The sequence below is a fragment of the Canis aureus genome, chromosome 6 (genome assembly GCF_053574225.1).
Source record: "Canis aureus isolate CA01 chromosome 6, VMU_Caureus_v.1.0, whole genome shotgun sequence".
Taxonomy (NCBI): Eukaryota; Metazoa; Chordata; class Mammalia; order Carnivora; family Canidae; genus Canis; species Canis aureus.
In genome coordinates this window covers 50,238,068-50,259,128 of record NC_135616.1, presented here as the reverse complement: position 1 = coordinate 50,259,128, position 21,061 = coordinate 50,238,068, and the positions used below count along the sequence as shown (strand labels likewise).

Genomic DNA, 21,061 nt, shown 5'->3' with positions numbered 1-21,061 from the left:
AGATGGCCTGAAATGTTCTATGGGCAGCACGATGGCTACCAGAGACAGCATGATGACCTTGGCACAGAATGTCAACCCAAAGATTCCTTGTCTCCCCTCTCTTGAAACTGAGGAATAAGATGAACTCAATCATTAGGCTTGAAATTTATTTGATCAGTACCCACTGAGTAACTACTTAAAGCTTCCCTTTGTAGTTTATAAGAGAAAGAGAAAAAAGACTATTAGTTTAAAAGTGGGTCCCTGTGTCTATTTAGAAAAAGAAGTATATTTTACTTAACAAAATGCCCAGAAAATCACCTTGTTCTGGAAAAATAGCCTCCAAGCAGGGTGGCTGGCCTAGGAAAGGATGTTGAGCTAAATTACTGTATATATTAAGGAGACAAGAATTTATAGTTTCTTGAAGCAGCCTCCTTGAAGGGACACTTTCTAGAAAAGAGATTCAAATATTCAATTTAGAACAATCTACTGGGTTACACAGTGGTCTAGCTCTACCCTCAAACCTTCAACACAACCCTGCCACACTCTGGGTAAGTGGTGTTTGCTGGGGGTGGGGGTGGATTAAGAAAAAAAAATGCTTGTTCAGTTAATTCAGGACAAAAAGAAGAGAATGCTCTAAGCGATATCAAGAGTTTAGCAAAAAACCGTTGTGAGAAACAAAACTCCCTGAGAATCCTCAGTTATTCTGCAAGGGAAATGGAATGAATTCCCCAACCCAGTATATGAGATTTTAATTTAAATATTAACGGGGGGGGGGCACCTGAGTGGCTTAGTGGTTGAGCGTCTGCCTTTGGCTCAGGGCATGATTCTGGGTTCCAGTCCCACATTGGGCTCCCCATGGGGAACTTGCTTCTCCCTCTTCTCCTTTCCTCTCTCTGCCCCTCTCTGTCTCTCATGAATAAATAAAATCTTTATAAATGAATGAATGAATGAATGAATGAATGAGTAAATAAACATTAAAGGGAAAAGTGGTCCTACGAAGCGGAGAAAATGAGGCTCTCCAGCTACTAACAGATATTTATAAAGAGTAGAGGCCTCCAGGTGGAGGTGGGAGGTGTCTTCAAGGATATCATTGGTCAACATTTAAAAAGATGGGATCCCTGGGTGGCGCAGCGGTTTGGCGCCTGCCTTTGGCCCAGGGCGCGATCCTGGAGACCCGGGATCGAATCCCACATCGGGCCCCCGGTGCATGGAGCCTGCTTCTCCCTCTGCCTCTGTCTCTGCGCCTCTCTCTCTCTGTGACTATCATAAATAAATAAGTAAAAATTTAAAAAAAAAAACATTTAAAAAGTTATAGTTGGAGATGCCTGGGTGGCTCAGTGGTTTAGTGCTTGCCTTTGGCCCAAAGTGTGATCCTGGGGTCCTAGGGATCAAGTCCCTGCATGGAATCTGCTTCCCCCTCTGCCTATGTCTTTGCCTCTCTCTGTGTCTCTCATGAATAAATAAATATTTTTTAAAAAAGTCATAGTTGGAGTAGATTTCTTTGAGAAATGTCAGCTTCTTATTAAGAAAGACCCTGCTGTAGTAAAGTACTGAAATGAGCTCCCTGCACTTCTCTCTGAGTTGAAGCAGGTAGGACATGTTTCCTGCTGAGGCTCTGTGTTCCTGAGTGCCCTCAGCTGTCCTGGGATTTCCTCAACAACCCAGGCCCCTCCAGGACTTTGGAGCCAGTGAGCTGAAAGGGCTTTAGTTGACCTCCACACGCCATGCAATTGCCTCCAGTCAAATAGAAAATGACATTTCTCGAAATCCAAGTGGACTTTGGGGTCACAATAAGCTTCGGGGTGATGCCCATGGGTGGTACAGATTGTTTACAGAAGAAAATAGGTTCTGTGAAGAGGGTACTGTGAAATACAGATTTGTGGAACTCTTCCTAAGTTGGTTTTGGTGGTGGTTGGTGGTGTTTTGAGAGGGGACTTACTTAAAACTTTTGTGACATTTCAATTTTTAAAAAATGTTTACCCGCGTTTACACAAGAAATACTGATTTTTTCTTAAGTCTTTCTTTTTTTTTTTTTTAAATTTTATTTATTTATTCATGAGAGACACAGAGTACAAGAGATAGAGGCAGGGACACAGGCAGAGGGAGAAGCAGGCTCCACTCAGGGAGCCCGGAGCCCTAACATGGGACTCAATCCCGGGTCTCCAGGTCCACACCCCAGGCCAAAGGCGGCGCTGACCGCTGAGCCACCTGGGCTGCCCGAAGTACTGGGAGAATTTACTGAGTGTTAAAGCAGGTTGTTAGTGGGAGACTTGCCCCATGGCTGCCCTGCTGCAGGGAATGGCCGCCTTTTCCTCCGTGTCAGAACTTCAGGGCCAGGCCAGACGTTTAGCCTCTGTGAGCACTTTTCTTTTGACTTTCAATAAGGAGTCATTTAGACTTTTATTTATTCTAAATAATCCTTAAAAAGAAAAAAAAAACAACTTAAATTATTATCAATGGCTAAAGGAAAACTTTCTTCTACTTACAACACTTCTGATTGCAAGTGTATGTGGGGTTTTCCCACATCAACCGGTTCTCCAACTCTCCAGGCACCAACAGGGTATCCTGCAGTTCCATTCAGAGTTAGCATAGGCCTTGCAAGTAGGTGGCTCCAACCCCCCCCCCCCTTCAGACACTAATCACATGTAGTGGGTCCCCAGGATATCCATATTTTCGTCCAACTTGGCTACAAGTCAGTGCTTACCACAACCCTCTCAAGTTCAAGAATTTGTTAGAGCAGCTCACAGAACTAAAGGAAATACTTATGTTTATTGGTTTATTATAAAAGATTGTAGGGGCACCTGGGTGGCTCAGTCAGTTATGTGTCTGCCTTCAGCTCATGATCCTGGGGTCCTGGGATAGAGCCCCAAGTCAGTCTCCCTGCTCAGCAAGGAGCCTGCTTTCCCACTCCTTCTGCCCCCCACCCCGTTCATGCTCTCTCTCTGTCAAATGAATAAATAAAATCTTTATAAGAAAAATATATAATAAAGGATAGAGATGAATAACCAGGTGAAAGGTACATAGAGCGAGGTCCAGGAGGGTCCCAAGCACAGGCACTTCTGTCCCCACAAAGTTTGGGGTACTTCTGGCTCATGCATGCTTCTCCCATCCTGGAAGCTCTCCAAACTCAGTTTAGAGTTTTTACGGAGGAGGTTTCATCACATAGGCACCACTGATTACATCATTGGCCCTTGGTTATTAACTCAATCTCTAGCCCACTCCCCTCCCCAGAGGTCAGTAGGTGGAGGACTCAGGTCTAAAATAAAATATTAGAACAAAAGATGCTCCAGTCACTCAGGAACTTACAAGGGTTTTAGAAGGTCTGTGCCAGGAACTGGGGACAAAAACCAAATATATATTTCTCATTTATGTCACAGTGGTCAAGAAAGTCTGACAGGGAGAAAATAAAGTGGAGAGGAAGATAACCACAGGCTTCCTACTCCAGCCTCAGAGAGGCAAGAGACATAGAAATGTCAGAGTGGGCTTTCTCCCTGGTCATCCTTGACCTCAGGACAAGAGGCAGTGCCTCTGCCTGCAGCCCAGAGCAGTAGGTCAGGTCCAAGGCAGAGTAGCTCTGGGCACAGCACCCAGGTGAGGCTGTACACACATCTCTTCCAACCAGCTGCTGCGGTACCTGGGAGGGACTTGCAGAAAATGAGTTGTCTGTTGCGAGGCCTTGGGTGGGCTCCTGAACCCCTATGGCCCTCAGCTTCCTCAGCTGTAAGATGGGGCTGATAAAAAGAAACCCTTAACCAAGAAACATGGGGCCAGATGTGTCTCAGAATTCATAGTTTTTCCGATCTGAGAAAGGTAATAAGATGCCCATAAGTGTCTGGTTTTTTGTATTATACAATGCCTCACAGCATGGTCTGCAGCAGTAAATCCCCCGTGAGGGCCCCTGAAGGATTGAGAAGTGTCCATGGAAGCCCTCTCAGTCTTTGTCCTCCTCAGCAGGTTCTTCCAATCCCCCTGGCCCATGACCTCAGCCCCTGACTGTTCCTCCCCACCTCTCCTGAAGAAATCCAAATTCTTGAATCTTGGCTACAGACAAGCAGGAAGAATGCCTTCCCCTCCCAGACCCATCTTGAACCAACTATTCCTGAAACTGTTAAAGGAGAACTAGTGGAGGGGTGCCTGAGTGGCTGAGCGCCTACCTTTGGCTCAGGGCGTGATCCCAGATTTCTGGGCCCCGAGTCCCACATTGGGCTCCCTGCAGGGAGCCTGCTTCTCCCTCTGCCTGTGTCTCTGCCTCTCAGTGTGTCTCTCATGAATAAATAAAGTCTTTTTTTTTTTTTAAAGGGGGATCCCTGGGTGGCTCAGCAGTTTGGTGCCTGCCTTCGGCCCAGGGCATGATCCTGAAGTCCCGGGATTGAGTCCCATGTCAGGCTCCCTGTATGGAGCCTGCTTCTCCCTCTGCCTGTATCTCTGCCTCTTTCTCTGTCTCTCAATAATAAGTAAATAAAATCTTTAAAAAGAAAAAAAGGAGAACTGATGGAAGTCCCTGTGACAGTCGCTCCCTCCTTCTCCAAGGCAGAACACTCCTTTACGGGCCTCTCAGCCTGGAGTTCTGGAATAAAGGTGTGTGCTGATGCTGCTCTGGTTTTTTTCTTCCACAACATTTGGAATTTTACACTGAAACACAGGCGTGTTCTCCGTAAGCGGAGAGGATAAAAACTGTAAAGAACCTCCCCCCAGGTTAAGGTTTGCTGCCAAAGGACTCAGAAAAACTTGTTTTCAGGGCAGCCCCGGTGGCCCAGCAGTTTAGTGCTGCCTTCGGCCCAGGGTATGATCCTAGAGACCCAGGATCAAGTCCCACATCAGGCTCCCTGCATGGAGCCTGCTTCTCCCTCTGCCTGTGTATCTGCCTCTTTCTCTCTCTGTGTCTCTCATGAGTAAATAAATAAAATCTAAAAACAAACAAACAAACAAAAAAACAGGTATAAAAAAAAACTTGTTTTCAGAGCTTCTTGGATTTGGGAAATGAGGATATGAGATTGAGGACCTGTACTGAGTATCAAGGGATGTGAAGATTTAATGAGATAGTCCAGGGAAGTGTTTAGAATAGCGCTGGGCACTTAGAGCTTAGTAAGTATTTGCCACATGGATCATTGTTTTCTTAGAGAAAGAGAGGGCATGCACATGCGCTGGCAGTGGAGGGTGGGAGCAGAGGAGAGAGAGAATCTTCAGCAGGCTCCACACTCAGTGCAGAGCCCAACATGCCGCTTGAACTCACCACCCTGAGATCATGACCTGAGCTACAATCAAGAGTCTGATGCTTAACTGACTGAGCCACCCAGGCACCCCTGGTGAAGCCTTTATAGGATCTTTAATTCATTCTACTTACTGTAGCTATTCCAGGGGTCACCCAGTTACTAATATTATCTTTTGTCACAACCTAACCTCCAAAATCAAATCATTCCATCTTTATCAAAACCTGTGATTGTTCAAAATAAAGCACGTGACCTAAGGAATATAGTTTTTTCTATTGTGCAAAAGCCCCTTACATTAAAAATAGAAATGCCCATCAAACACTGGTTTAAATAATGATGCATGTGAAGATCTAAATGACACAAGCACCTCATATGCAAGCCGCGTAATGTCTTGACAGTTCAACTCTGCCACTACTTAGCTCTTCTTCCTTCTTGCTTTTAGGAAAAACTATCAACAGCCCCACAAGCCCCATCTCCTCCCACACCTCTCCATGCCACTCATCCACTTTCTTGATAAGTGAGGATTTTTGGCACCAAGCCCAGCTCTCTTAGAGGTTGTAGAGAAACAACATGGAGATTCAGCCCAGTGGCTGCCACTTGAAGACCTTGACCAAAGCCAGCTTTGCATTCACCTCAAACGTTGTCTCTAGCTAGCTAGCCAATGGTTCTCTCTTTTTTCCAATGACAGCTTAACCTACATAAATGTAAGTTTGCCCAGTTTGTTTGCACAGACAAAATGGGTCATGTTAGCAGTAACACGCTAGGTTTATGGTCCTCACCTCCACTCATGATAGTGAGACTGCCCTGCCCTCCAAGCCTTCCTGTCACCGAGGAGTTTCACAGGGGCTCACAAAGAGCTCACTCTCCATGTTGAGCCACCACTACCCATAAATGCCTGAGGGCCCTTCCTCTGTTGTCAGAGCCTTTAGTTGAGCCACTTTCGGGGACACTGCTGTGTCAGACACTGCGGATTTGTGTACCAGCTGACAGCCGCCAGGCACCGTCAAAGTGGGGGCTCTGCTGTTGCCAAACATTACTGCCACCATATGCACTTTCAGTTTATGTAGTTGGGCGTATTTTAGTCTCTCCTTCCCCTTTCCATCATGTTCTGTTTCTAGACCAAGGCATGAGACCAAAGGAGGGTATACAGTTAGGCAAGGGGGACAAATATACCCTGCAGATGTTTTTCTGAGTTCACACTGGCTGTATTCATAACTGAACATCATAGTCGTGTGACTGCAAAAACCCCACATGCCTATCTGGCCCACTCATGTTCCGTGTTAATTCCCTTCCTTCTAGTGATGGGATGTCACTCTGAGATCTAAAGAAGTCATAGAAAGACTGGCTTCCATCTTGCTGGCCCTCTCTCTTTCTCCTTCAACCATTTGCTTTGAAACCAGCTGCCAGGATGTGAGCTGCCCTTTGGAGAGGTGATGTGGCAAGGAGTGGGGGGAGGCTTCCAACCAGCACCCAGCAAGAAACTGAGGCCCTCAATCCAAAACACACCAGGGACTGCAACCTACTGGTGAGTGAGCTCCAGTGGAGCCTGGAGGTGACTGCAGTATCTGGCTTCAGCATGTCTATCTCCCACCATGGGTTCTTTCCATTCCCTTCATCTTGCAACTGCTTTCCCTGACACATAATGTCTCCTCGCCTGTGTGTGTTCTATTTCCTCTATATAGAACTCTCCCTTTCCCTTCACTTTCTCATTGTTTGCCAAGCTTCTATTTATTTTTCAAGTCTCAACTCGAGAACTACCCCTGATCAGGAGCCTTCCACAAGTGTCTTCCTCTGTTTCCTTGGCCCCTTACGGAGTCATTCGCACAGCACTATTGGAGTGACCCAGACAAGGGCAGCACTGTGTGAGGAGGGGAGCATGCAGGGTGGGTTCCTAACTGGGGTCAAAGCCAGAGGCAAAGAGAAGAAACTATTTCTTCTTCTTTCTCTTCTAAGGCCTCTTAGAAACAGTGCTCAAGGAGGCATGTCTGGGGGAGATCTGGATGGCAGTGAAGTAGCTATGCCCACAGTTGAGGAAGAGCGAGTGGGCATGAGTGCAAAGGCAGACACTGAGGAGAGGTACTTAAAGCTAGGGGGTTTGTAGACCTCAGTCTTAAGCCCAAGTGCATGGAGACCAAGTTCTAGGCACCTGTTTTGCAATGGAGCTATACTAGGCCTCTTGTTATTTTGTATATGAGCAAAAAGTGTCAAAGCAATAAGCAAAATTTTTTTTGTCCTCTTGGAAAAACATCATTGTGAAACTTACTGAAGACCCACATTTGGTATGTTAACAGATTATGGAGCCAACAGAGGTATCATCTAATTTAACTTCTCATTTCAGGCGAGAAAACTGAGCCCAGACAAGGGGAAATGGAAGTCCTACAGTTCACGGCTTGATAGGGGCAGAGCTGAGATTTAGAACTCCAAATGTGAAATTATGTACGCTCTTTCCTTAATAGGTTAAGGCAGTTACTCAAATTACTTGTATCTCTTCTTTTTAAAAAGATTTTATTTATTCATGAAAGACAGAGATAGAGAGAGAGACAGAGGTAGAGACACAGGCAGAGACACAGGCAGTGGAAGAAGCAGGCTCCATGCAGGGACCCTGATGTGGGACTTGATCCCAGGACTCCAGGATCATACCCTGGGCCGAAGGCAGTCGCTAAACCACTGAGCCACCCAGGGATCCCCCAATTCCTTGTATTTCTTTAGAAAATTATAAACCTGCTTTTCCTCCTCTTAAATTTCTCCCTCCTTAGTTTTCCATATAGCCTGAAGCACTTCCAAATTCAGTTGTTAAAAAAAGGAACCCAACTTTGACCAAGGGTTGTTCACACTCCTCTTTCCTGAATGTGAAAGCCCTGTGTATAACATCCTTTGGCTACCACAGGGAACCAGAAACTCCTATTCAGAGTAAACAGTCTTATTTCTATACACAAGTTCTCACTGCCTAGCCCTCTTGGCTGAAGATGGCTGAGTCTGAGACAGAAAGCAGAGGCAGGACTTTGGCTCACACACCTGTCACCCACACCTGCTCACATGACTGGCCCACAGCCCCTGAATGAAATTACTTCACCTCTATTGAATGCAGCTCCAGACGACCAGGTAGCTGCCAGAGCCGGATTTTCAAAGCTGACGAGCACCATCGCCACGCAGCATTTATAACAAGGAAGGTGGGGCTATGAGGCCAGGCCCATAAGAGTAGGATTCAGTTGGAGATGTGACCAAAGCTTACAGGTATAAAGAATGTAGGTCAGGTGGCTGAGTTCATTTACCAGTTCCCATATTATAATGAGAAGGCAGACACGCCTGAAAAAATGGATCCAGACCCGAGTGAGGTAGCCATGCCCACAACCGAGGGAGGGAAGGGCGGTGGGGCATAGGGGAGGGATGCCCCAAATGCTCCTCCTGGAAGAAGATTCTTAGCAGGAGCAAGAGGGAAATGCTATTTACGTGGCGTGGGAGGGTCAATAAGGGTGAGAAATTTGTGAAATCACTGACCCCTCTGATGACTCAACAGGTCCCAAGCTGGTTTCAGTAAGTTCAAATTTGTTAATGGGATACAGAGGGTAGACTGTCAATCCCCTAGCGGCTGTGTCCAAAGGTATTTTTTTTTAATTTTTATTTATTTATGATAGTCACAGAGAGAGAGAGAGGGAGAGGCAGAGACACAGGCAGAGGGAGAAGCAGGCTCCATGCACCGGGAGCCCGACGTGGGATTCGATCCCGCATCCCCAGGATCGCGCCCTGGGCCAAAGGCAGGCGCCAAATTGCTGCGCCACCCCGGGATCCCCCCCAAAGGTATTTTTAAAAGGGGTGTGTGTGTGTAGCCAGCAGTCTTCCCCTAACAGGACGATTTCCATGTTCCATCTACCAAACAAAGCAAACTTCACATTTGGGACAACGTCACGGTCCTTAAAGAGCGGCGGTGGGGAGAGGCGCCTGGGAGGCTCGGTGGGAGCGCGTCTGATTTCGGCTGAGGTCACGATCTTGGGGTGCTGGGAGCAAGCCGCTCAGCGGGGAGTCTGCTTCTTCCTCTCCCGCTGCCCTAGAAACGCCCTCTCTCTCTCTCTCTCTCTCTCTCGCAAATAAATAAATTAAAAAAAAAAAAAAAAAAAGCGCGCCCGGGCGGCAGCCGCAGGGAGCCGGACAAACAAGCGGGCTCCGCGCAGGGGGCGGGGCGCACAGACGGCCCCGCCCCCCGCTCCCGGACTCCCGATTGGCCCCCTCGGAGGGGGCGGGGCCGGCCCGCGCCGCGGGGGGCGGGGCCAGGGGCGCCGGCTCACCCTCGACCCCTGGAGGTCGCGGCGCTTTGGGCTGTCGCCGCCGTCGTCGTCATGGCCGGCCGGGCCCGAGGGTCCGCGCGCTCGCTGCTCGCCGCCCTGCTGGCGCCGGCGCTGGCGGCGCTGCTCGTGTCGCCGGCGCGGGGCCGGGGCGGCCGGGGTCACGGGGACTGGGACGCCGCCGCGCAGCTGCCCCCGCTGCCGCCCCGCGAAGACGCGGCGCGCGTGGCCCGCTTCGTGGCGCACGTGTGCGACTGGGGCGCGCTGGCCTCGCTGTCCACCGACCCGGCGGTGCGCGGCTGGGCCTTCGCCGACGTCCTCTCGCTCAGCGACGGGCCCCCGGGCGCGGGCAGCGGCGTGCCCTACTTCTACCTGAGCCCGCTGCAGCAGTCGGTGGGCAACCTGCAGGTGAGCCGCGGCCGCGGGGCCCAAGGTCGGCCCTGGCGGGGGGCGGGGGGCGCGGGGGCGCCGGAGGGGAGCGTGTGCACGCGCCGCGGAGCCCAGCCTCCTACCTCCCGGCCCCGCGTTGGGAGAGCAGCGTTCTTTTTTTCTTTTTTCTTTTCCCAAAGATTTAATTTGTTTGTTCATGAGAGAGGCAGAGACACAGGCCGGGGGAGAAGCAGGCTCCATGCAGGGAGCCCGACGTGGGACTCGATCCCAGGTCTCCGGGATCACGCCCTGGGCTGAACCGCTGAGCCACCCGGGCTGCCCCGCAGCGTTCTGTCCGCCACCGAGCGCGGGAATTCCACGCACGCCCCCGCCCCCGCCACCTACGCGGAGGACCTCTCGCCCCTGGGTCGCCCCGGGGCACGGTTGTGGTATTCTAGAATTTCACAAGGCCTCCCCTTCTCCTGAATTAAGAATTTGCCTTTCAGCAGCAGGGAGGGAATACACAACGTCGTGAGCGACTACTGCAGCTTTTAGGACTCCTGTGCGCACTGCCTTCCCTGGAAAGGAGCAGAACTGATGTTATGAGGTCTAGGGCTCAGCCTGTGCCCAGCTTTGGTGGCAGGGCCGTGCTTACAAGCCCTTGGTGGATCCCCGCTGTCCCAAGAGTGGTGTCACAGCTCTACAGCCCGAGGGGCTCCAGCCACAGAGTCCAGGAGTGGGCTGCAGATGAACTTGAGGCTCGGATAGGTTGAGTGACTTGCCCAGAGCCAGGAGCCAAACTGGAATTTTATGTCAAGTCTGTCTGCCTTCAAAATACAGACCACAGGAATAGTGGCACGAGAGCTGCATATGTCCCACGGACCGGATTTCTTTGGCTGACACAGAGTTCCGTTTGTTTTTTAAATAAACTCTAGTTACAGGAGTCCCCCCTTATCCTCAGTTACACTTCGTGATTTCAGCTGCCTGCAGTCAGCTGTATTTCAGAGGCACGTGATTCTCCTCCTGAGGTACTGGCGAATAGTAGTAGCTTAGTGCCAGGTCACAGAGCCTACCCTGATTCACCTGATCCGATAGGTATCTGATCACATCTCAGCATTATCATCAGAATAGTGACTACAGGACACTAAGGTATTTTGAGAGAGAGTGAGCATATTCACCCAACATTTATTACAGTATATTGTTATAATTGTTCTATTTTATTACTAGTTATTGTTGCCAGTCTCTTACTATGACTGATTTATAAATTAAAACTTTATCATAGGGATGTGTGTGTATAGGAAAAAGCATAGTCTGTATAAGGTTCAGTACTCTCCAAGGTTTCAGGCATCCACAGGGGGTCTTGGATTGTATTCCCTGTGGGTAAGGTGGGGAGAGGCTAGTGTAGTTACTAACATTCAAAAATTGAGATTTCAATGACAAATCTAAGTTTCTAGTTTCTTGGAAGATCTGTACCTCCGAGGACCCGAATTCTCTGAGCAAAAACAAACTGCTGCTCTTTAAGACACACGCACCTCCTCGTTCACCCTTTTCTTATTCCCCACCCACCCCACTCTCAGACATTTGCCCAAAGCAAGCTCATTCTGCTCAGTGAGCAATGCTCAACCTTGGCTGCAAACACGGTCATCTGGGAATACTTTAAAAAATACAGTACCGGGATACTTTATTAAAAACACATTTTAGGGGATCCCTGGGTGGCTCAGCGGTTTAGCACCTGCCTTTGGCCCAGAGTGTGATCCTGGAGTCTCGGGATCGAGTCCCACATCAGGCTCCCTGCATGGAGCCTGCTTCTCCCTCTGCCTGTGTCTCTGCCTCTCTCTCTCTGTGTCTTTCATGAATAAATAAATAAAATCTTTTTTAAAAAACCACACATTTTGGGATCCCTGGGTGGTGCAGCGGTTTAGCGCCTGCCTTTGGCCCAGGTCGCGATCCTGGAGACCCGGGATTGAGTCCCACATCGGGCTCCCGGTGCATGGAGCCTGCTTCTCCCTCTGCCTATGTCTCTGCCTCTCTCTCTCTCTCTGTGTGTGTGACTATCATAAATAAATTAAAAAAAAAACACACACATTTTATTAAAAAACAGCTCCCTAATCCCTCCCTGATGTTTCTAATGAGGGAGAGGAATTGAAAACCACTGTATGCAAGATTATATTTAAACCCATGCTGATGTGGTCATCTGCTCTGTTGGAAGGGTGAAAACTAAGACTCAGAGGTGTGGGAATCACCTGTAACCAGCCACTAATGGCTGCCAGGTCGAACTCCAGCCCCAGTCTTTGACAGGTCTAGAAAGGCAGTGTAAGGAACCTATCCAGGATTGGTTCTCCACGATGGCAGTGAAAAGGTGTGGCCACATCAGAATTAGTCTGATTCCATCAGTTAACCAGTCAGGTTGGTATATACTTTCTACTTTTCCTCCTTTTGACCTCTGTCTTCTCCCTGTCACCCTACCCACCAGATTGACATGAACAAAATACCACTCAGCATTGCCCTCTGCCCAGAAACCTTTAATAACATCTGGTTGCCTGGAGCTGCATAAGATTCACTTGGGATGTTTTGTTAAAAATACAAATACCAGGGCTGGGAATGGAGCCCAGAAACCAGCATTTTAACAAGTCTCCATGTATGTGGTTCTTGGAAAGCACAGACAGATGCCAGGCTACACAGCACAATCCTGACTCCTCAGCTTGGAGTTGAGCCACCCTCACTACCCACCCCCCCCAACCTCACATCCTCCCCAACCCTCCCAGAGCCTCTCTTTTAAGCAGATTGGGTTTCTCATTACTCAACTCACAACCATGTGCCACATTTTCCCGGTTCTGTTTTTGAAATTCCCTTACTCTTTAATACATCATCCCGCTTCTGTCCTGGTTTTGAATATCTTATGAGGTTCTGTGGAGTGTCCGAACGATTCCAGGCTGTGTTGACATCTCTTTGTACTAGACTTTGAATATACCTAACTGATCCATTCGCCTGGCAATTAGTTATATGCCTTCTGACCTCTTGTCATTAGGCACTAGTTATGTTTTGTTTATGTCTGACTTTTCCATCCACCAGGTTATAAAGTCACAGGGAAAGGAGAGACTTTTTTTTTTTTTTTGGTCTCCTATGGCTCCTTGCCCAGTAGTGTACAAACAGTGAGTGTTTAGCTACAGCTACATGATTTCAAGGAGCTTTCTCCATACTCCTCCTTTTGCTAGGTCACCATGAGATAGCAGAATTTGCCACGCGAGCTACTTGGAATTTAAAGCACTAAGCGCAACATGTGAATTTTGCTGTGATCTGTCAACAATGTCTTTTGTGAAGCTGATTTCTGAATAAGAAAGAAGAATTTTGCTTGCTTCACACTTTTTTAGTCGAGGCATTCTTACGACTAAAACAGGAACAAACAACTTCTCCAATTTTGAGATCATGTGACGATTTCTGCTAGCATAAGATAACCAAAAAACGTGATTCAGCAACTTTCTTGCTTAAATTGTACAATTAGCTAGTTGAACAATGGTTTTTATGTACCAGTTGCATATTAAGAGTCTAACCCTTTCGAGCCTTTCAGTAAAGGCTCTAGAGCAGCCTTGTATTTCAGTGATGCTGTGACAGTCATTTCTCTGGTGACTATGAAACAGATTAAGAGTTTAAGAAAAAAGAGTCTTAAAATAATTCTCACTGAGTCAGTGAATTTTAAAAAAGGAACCCTAGCCCCTGCTTCTTGGGAGGAAACGTCAAGCTCAATCTCTACCCCACTAGAAATTTTCTCAAGTGGTAGGTGGTGTTTTATAATTCACATGGAAGAATATGCAGCTCTAGGGACAGTGTGTACATAACTTATGAAGTTTAGTACCTCTCCAGAGACAGTATCTCACACACGAGGATCTTTATTTTCTCTGTGCAGGAGAATCCACATGCTACGCTGACCATGTCTTTGGCACAGACCAACTTCTGCAGGAAGAAGGGATTTGACCCCCAGAGTCCCCTCTGTGCGCACATAATACTGTCAGGAACCGTCACCAAGGTGAGTAGTTACTCCACGAGAACAGAGACAGGTTTGAGAAGAGCACCATCTATGAACAATGAAAGAAGAGACATTTTAAGTATAAAATGAAAATGATTTGTGATTGAGATACAGTGTTAGAATATGTTCTAGTGTATACTTTCATGAAAACCAAAGGCTTAAATCAGTTGATTTCATATAGGTGTTCAATCAGAACTTAGGCGGAAAATGAAGGATTTTTTGAGGCTGAACAGATATAACAGCTGTTCACCTTCTCTGTGAGGAACATCTGTTCAACCAGAGCTCTCTGCCCCTGGCAGTGTTGTACACACACAGTATCTCGCATGTGTGGGTTCCTTGTCTCCATATTTTACCAGTGGCTCAGGGCAGAGAGCATACCATAGAAGCTCCAAGAGGGGTACCCGTTACTAAATACTAGACATGAATTTAGGCAGTGGGGTGAATGCTGCAGGGCAGAGGGCAAGGTATCACAGCTGATTAATTGCCGGGCCAGCAGATTTGCTTTTTGGCCTTATCTCTCATGACAACCTCAGACAAGTTAGAGTAATGGTCTGGAAATTCTGTGTGGATGCATCTCCGTGGCTGCGTTTCATGAACAGGAGGTGGGGGATGGGCAGCAAATGCTCTTGAGGTCCACTGCACTTTTTCCAGAGACTTCTGTCCTTTCTGGATTTGCATCTCCATGTTTAACATCTGCTTATTATAGGATATGTGTGCTGATGTAACACAACAAAAGCACCTGAACACTTTATTATATGCCACGTGCTGGTTCTCTGATAGCTCAGAGTGACTATGGAGCAACAGAAGTTGGTGCTTGTGATGCTTTCCCACCTCAGTATCTGTACCACTCACACCTGAATGCTCAGATGTTGTCTGCTTACCTTTATGGTTCCTTCATTTTCTCCTGATTCCTAAAGTTTCAGATCAGGATTTGTAACTGAATAAACTTTTCAGGATGTGTAGGATGCTAGGATCACCTATCCTAAGCAGGTGAGGAAACCAAGTGTTGCTGCTATGAGTTGCTCACATCATTTATGTCCCTCAGGTGAATCAGACGGAAATGGACTTTGCCAAGCATTCACTGTTTGTCCGACACCCTGAAATGAAGACCTGGCCTTCCAGCCATAATTGGTTCTTTGCCAAGTTGAATATAACCAACATCTGGGTCCTGGACTACTTTGGTGGACCAAAAATAGTGACACCTGAAGAATATTATAATGTCACAGTTCAGTAAGTGTTTGCACATCTTTTTAGTACTGCAACTTTTATCAGTGGTCCTCAATCTTTTAAAGCAAGGGGAGGGGTCTCAGCTGCTTTCTGTACCATGGACCGACCCTTTTGGCAAGTTGGTAAAGCCTATTACCCCCATCAAAATAATATTTTTAGAATAATATTTAAATAATATTTAAAATGTATAAAATACACAGGAAATACAATGTAAACCAACTCTATTGAAATACATTTATAAAAATATTTTATTTATTTATTTTAAAGATTTTATTTATTTATTCATAAGAGACACACAGGCAGAGACACAGGCAGAGGGAGAAGCAGGCTCCATGCAGGGAGCCTGATGTGGGACTTGATCCCGGGTCCCCAGGATCACACCCTGGGCTGAAGGCGGCGCTAAACTGCTGAGCCACCCGGGCTGTCCTAAAAAAATATTTTTAAATGTGTAGTGTAGTAATATGTTGATGACTTAATGAACATATTAAATAAGGTTTAATGGTGCGTCTGTAACATTACTACACTATTTTCTGAATAGTGAGGACTGAATATTTTCAGGCATCTGCGACGACTCTTAACACAATATGAGAGTGTGATTTCTTTATTTCTGTTGGTGACAGTCACAGATATGCTATCACCACTGAGGTTTGTTGCCTACATTCATCATTGAAGGAAATGATACACTTCAATTAGAGCTTAATGAAAATGAAAATACTTTTTTCCATCCAAGTTCACAAACCCCCAAGCTCTGCCTACAGGCTTGCACAGCAGGTTGAGACCTTGTTTTAAAGCAATGCTCTGGGGCCCTGGCTGGCCTGTGATGGCATTTTCCTATGAGAATCAGACTCTGAATGGTCCACATCTGAGTCTGAGCACACAGCCCCGTGCACATCCCCCCCAGTGCTGTGAGTGCTGAGGGGCCATAGGGGGCACCCAGCAGGAGTGGGGTGGGGGGCAGTCAACACCCAAGGGGCCCCAGGAAAGAATGAAGATAGCCTGAAGATGGGAAAAGGACAGGGAAGAAGGGTGTGGTTAGATCCTTTGAAATTAGGCCATGGTTTGAATGAAGGAATACAGAGGCCTGCGCTTTTCCCAGGGTCAGTGGCCTCAGCTGCCATCTTCCAGGCCTGGAAACCAGTGATCACAGCAGCAGTAACACTTCTGGTGCGTGCTGAGTGTTTGTTGCTTGCAGGGCACTGTGCTGGCTTGGTGCTGTGCTCTGCTTTGCGCTCATTGAATTCTCCCCATAAGATGCTAGGTAATATTTTTCTTCAGCTGTCAGATGGAGAGCCGATGCACAGAAAAGTAAGAAACTTGCCTGAAGTCTGACAGCCAGTACGTGTTGGTGCTGGGATCGAGACCCCAGCATTCTAGCTCTGGGGCCCCCACCTTGCTTCTAACCAGGTTGAGAGCCCATTTTTCTGCTTACCTCTCTGCTAGCTGGCCAGGCTCCTAAACCGGTATTATTCATATGATGCACTTCTACCTGTGATGCTGAGTGCTGTTTGCAGAGATCAGGGTGATGATACTGTCAGACTTGTACACTGTAGCTCATTTGCAGGTCTTAGATTCTCAGTGTTTCATTATTCTGGGTCTTATTCTCTTACAGAACAGTTCCACACTGAACTCTTGACTTCCTGTCACCATTGCAAATTTCTTCACAGCAAAGCTCGGGTTTTACTTATTTATTCATTTGTTCTTCATTCATTCTTTCATTCCCAAACAGGGTCTAGGACAGTGCATGGCTCAGAGAAGGTGCTTAGTAAATACTAGCTACTTGTCAGACTGATAATTTGAGACAAAGATTCTCAGCTTCTTTGTTTGAATAAGGAATCCAGCAGTCATGGCTTTTATTTTGCTTTTGAGCATGCAGGTGAAGAGGCACAGGCTAGTGATTCTCTTCTGGACTGACAAAGCCACCTTACTCTATAGGAATACAGAGGCAGCAATTATAACATTATTACTGGGCAGTGAATTTTTCAGGAGGATGGCCAGTAAGATGACAGGCCCACTATGCAAGGTTAAAGTTTACTTTTACAAGATGTGACAATCTCCGAAGTACAGTTTTTTTTTTTTTAATTTTTATTTATTTATGATAGTCACACAGAGAGAGAGAGAGAGGCAGAGACACAGGCAGAGGGAGAAGCAGGCTTCATGCACCAGGAGCCCGACGTGGGACTCGATCCCGGGTCTCCAGGATTGCGCCCTGGGCCAAAGGCAGGCGCCCAAACTGCTGAGCCACCCAGGGATCCCCAGTACAGTTATTTTTGTATAAATAACATGCCCAAGGGCAATGCTTCCTTTAATAACAAAATAAAAATGTGCTTGCCTGTAAGTCTTTGTATTGAATAAGTGAGTAGAAATAGATAAATTTGAGGTTCCCATTTTATTACACAGACTAGTGAGCCTTTTCTGCAGCTCAGAGATAAGAGGAGGACCAAAGTCTAGACCAGGATGTAACCCCTTCTATGCAGGACACCAGAATCCTAGGGAGAGGCAGCCCTAAAGCTGACTTTTAGGAACTCGTCTGACTATTAATCGTCCATTTCAGAGTCCTGGAGTGGGCCCCTCACCATCCCACCCACCTGGTTTGTCATCAGAGCTGCTCAGTAGCTCAGGAGAGAGTGATGTCTGTAAGGGCTGAGAACCTGCATGCTCGGAGGGAACCACTCCCAGGGGCCTCGTGGGCACTCTGGAGCTTTACCGGATGGCAGCCGTCTTGGCCAGCTTGCCCATGTCAGTTTTGGAAGATGCTATTTCTTTGAATGCCATAAAGCCATCTGCGTCTGAAATCTGTTGCATTCAGGTGGAGTCTTATGAAAAGGCTTCGTATAAGTGCCACTTAGTAGGGCTCATATGGGGCCTACTGAATCTGGTTTGGCTCACTGGACTGTTGGGTCCAGGCCACGAGTATATTTGCATGTGGAGTGGAAGGTTTTTCTGTCAAACCGCGTATCTGCTGAAACCCTTGAGCAGGCCATCCTTCCAAGTATAAGCAGTTGCCTCCTGTCACTGTTAAGTGTGAGCAGCAGGATGCTTGCCCCAGGCTTCATCTCTTCTCTGACATGCCCACAAAGGCACATGTAGTTACAGGTGCAGGTTATAAACTTACCTGGTCTCCCTCACCTGGAGATGGATTTCCTGATAGCCATGGTCAGACTGTCACAGGAAGAGAGATCCCAGCTAGACTCAGTGTGGGAGGGCACTTGCCATGTTACCGCTGTTTTGCTTAATGTTCAGGGCCCCTTCTGTTCTCGACTGCTTTTGTCTTTTAAACCCGCTAAGCTGTCAGGTATCCTCCATGGGATAGCCAGCAGCCACAGCTGCTCCTCAGTGCTGTGTCCCACAGGCCTCTACTGGAGCATGTCGACACCACACTCACAGGGCGGGGCTTCTGGCTAAAATGAAGTTTCCAACGCCTCACCCTAAACCTGTTGATACCAGCACTCAGGAATGTGCATAAACTCGGGCAGTTCTTCACTACACCAAAATGACTGAAATTAACTCAAAATCCTAAACTTCTGGATCAGGAGTTTCTCTGATCATTCCCTAGAATGATTAACTTGTAAGATTTGTTAAACTCAGTTTAATGAAATAATCCTTCTTCCTCTCTCTTCCTCTCCCTAGGTGAAGCAAAATACGGCATCTTTAATGACACCCGGGAAGTTGCTTAGGATGGCTCATACAGACCTGAAGGGCTTAGTGTTCCTCTCCAGAACATTTCCCAGATTGATTTGTTTGCTTTGCTTGCTTGCTTACTTACAAAATCAAGTTGGACTATTCCTGGATTTCTTGGAAGATGTGGTTGCTAGACTTTTCTTTTCTTTTCTTTTTTTTTTTTTTTTTTTTTGCAAATTTTGAAGCCATTTTCATAGAGGGGTGTCTTTCATTATGATCAAGGAAATCTTGTTCCATTAGTTCCAAATGCAAATGCTCCAGTTTCCCAAAGGTACTCCTTGAAGAGGAGCAGGTGCCAGATTTAGATTGCCCATTGGCATTTGAAGGTACTAAAAAATGTATCCTTACTTCCTGGGAGAGGTTCAGGGGAGAGGTCCTCACTTACCCATGGCCACACCTGAGCTGCCCGTGCCTGTCCGGTGGCCTGTGTTACCGTGCACAGCCATGTCAAACCGTGGTGAGACACAAATGGGACTTCCTCTTTGTGGTCCATGTGTGTCTGACAGTCTGGGTGGTGTTGATCCTACAGAGGGCAAAACTATTTCTTATGAAGAACTTTTTTTTTTTTTTCCACTTTTCAAGTCTAAAGTGATAGTTACCTAGAACAGAAGTTCGTAAAACTTTTCCTGAATTTGATTTCCCCACCTAAGTGGACACTGTATAATCTGTGTCTTCACCCAAAACACACACCTACATATAGGTACACATTATTTTATTTTATTTTTTGTCCCCAAATGGGCTTGCAAAAGAAAAAAGGATGCAGGAAATTTCGTGTAAGTAGTTTCTGGTGTTCTTTTGTAAGTAAAGTTTATCGGACATAGACCAGCCTAAGCCAAGCCTATAACCTGCTGCCCCCAACTGCACTGTAGCTTTTTAAAATAATGCTGCTCTCAGCAGTGGGCTCAGCTCTCTAAATCTTTAAATGGCTGCCATGCTGTTACTACCTAATTGGGTCACGAGAGAGAAGATAAGGTTAAAAAAAAATCACAATTCTTCAGAAAAGAAGAAACTGTTTCATTTTATTACCTACATACATGATTTCAGAAGATGATGGAAGGTCCCTCCTAAAGAGGGGTGTCAGGAACCAACCTGCCGAATCCTTAAATGGCTAAGAAAAGAAGATGAATATGAGTTCTGTTTTAAAACTACAAAATGAGCCTAAAATCCAGCAAACAGCTTCTGTTTAAGAAAAATGATTTACATTAAACTTGGTAAAATAGGTTTTTCACTCAAAATAATTAAAAGCATTATTTTCATGAAATGTGTTGGATTTATTTTCTTAAATAGATGTTAATATTATACTTTCATTGCTGTCAAAAGCCTTTTGCATTTCTATTTTAGCATGATGTTAAATCACCTATTGGCTGTTTCAGAGCTTACAGTGAATAATTTGACTCTTTCCCATTGGTAAACAGCTCATGGTGTCCTGCAATTTGGGGGATGGCCAGAATGCAGCATTCATCAAGGGGCTTCCCATGGTGTCTCTGGTGCCAAGGTACTTTGTGATAGAATTAGGTTGAGCGTGTATATCTCTCTTTCTCCCTTTACTCACTGGTTGTGGGTTTTATGTTCATTGATACCGTATAAGAACATATTCAGGTAAGATCCAATTTGGAAAGTCAACTACGTTTTTTTAGTAGGTGCTTGATTGAGATTATGTCTGTTATGTCTGAGTGACCACCAGAGGGCACTTTAGACCACTTTTTATGGAGATGCAGGCTTCCTGTCCGCAGTGCCCATCAGGTCCCTAAGAATGACACCATGAGCCAGGTTAGGGGTGGATGGCCTTGATGAGAGGACACTGGAGTAAAGGCAGCCCAGCAGGGGCAGGAGAAAAAACAGAGGGCTGGTCTGCTGCTGCTGCCAGGCTTTCATGGCTTTACTACTTCCATGTCATTTGCTTCAGGTCCCTTTGCACCCCACCTGTGGCAGAAGAGAGACGGAGCTCTTCCTTTACCAGATAGGGGATGAGTGTTTCAGATCAAGACTGGCTTTGGCACAGAGAGCAAGGCAGGCCCTGATCAAGAAGAGAATTAAAATAGGGAGCAACTGCAGAGCATAAAACTACTGTGCCCACCTGGCTGTCTGGTGGATATCGTCTTGGCTTTCAGTCTGTGCTTAGTTGGTCAAGGCTGTTTGTCTTTACCAAGCCATGGCCAATAATTAGCGGGGTTTTTTTTTTTTTTTTTTCTGTCTCCTAGTTCAGGTTCAGATTCCTTGGAGACATGGGAGTGGGGTGGAGAATAGTCCTTTATGAAATGAGGCAGGGTTCAATGAAATCAGTGCATAAATAA

General features: G+C 46.7%; 1 protein-coding gene across 3 annotated transcripts; it reads left to right on the top strand.

Annotated features, from left to right (window-relative positions):
* Positions 1-9,508: 9,508 nt before the first annotated feature.
* CREG1 (cellular repressor of E1A stimulated genes 1) lies at positions 9,509-20,028 on the top strand. 3 transcript variants are annotated; one of them, XM_077901525.1, is made up of 4 exons: positions 9,509-9,877; positions 13,743-13,862; positions 14,908-15,092; positions 18,717-20,028. In XM_077901525.1, exons 1-4 carry the CDS (start codon positions 9,524-9,526, stop codon positions 18,718-18,720), a joined length of 663 nt encoding a protein of 220 aa, XP_077757651.1. In that variant the 5' UTR covers positions 9,509-9,523; the 3' UTR covers positions 18,721-20,028. The 3 variants fall into 3 exon arrangements, with proteins under 3 accessions (XP_077757651.1, XP_077757650.1, XP_077757652.1); XM_077901524.1 differs by lacking the exon at positions 18,717-20,028 and adding an exon at positions 16,186-16,279; XM_077901526.1 differs by lacking the exon at positions 18,717-20,028 and having other exon boundaries at positions 14,908-15,096.
* Positions 20,029-21,061: the final 1,033 nt, after the last annotated feature.

What these genes read in the sequence shown, in the direction of transcription:
- CREG1 (XM_077901524.1), top strand. Translation starts at nt 9,524, where the DNA reads ATGGCCGGCCGGGCCCGAGGGTCCGCGCGCTCGCTGCTCGCCGCCCTG. An exon ending in TGTCAGGAACCGTCACCAAG is followed by an intron (nt 13,863 to 14,907) that starts GTGAGTAGTTAC and finishes TATGTCCCTCAG; the next exon opens with GTGAATCAGACGGAAATGGA. An exon ending in TATTATAATGTCACAGTTCA is followed by an intron (nt 15,093 to 16,185) that starts GTAAGTGTTTGC and finishes CGCTTTTCCCAG; the next exon opens with GGTCAGTGGCCTCAGCTGCC.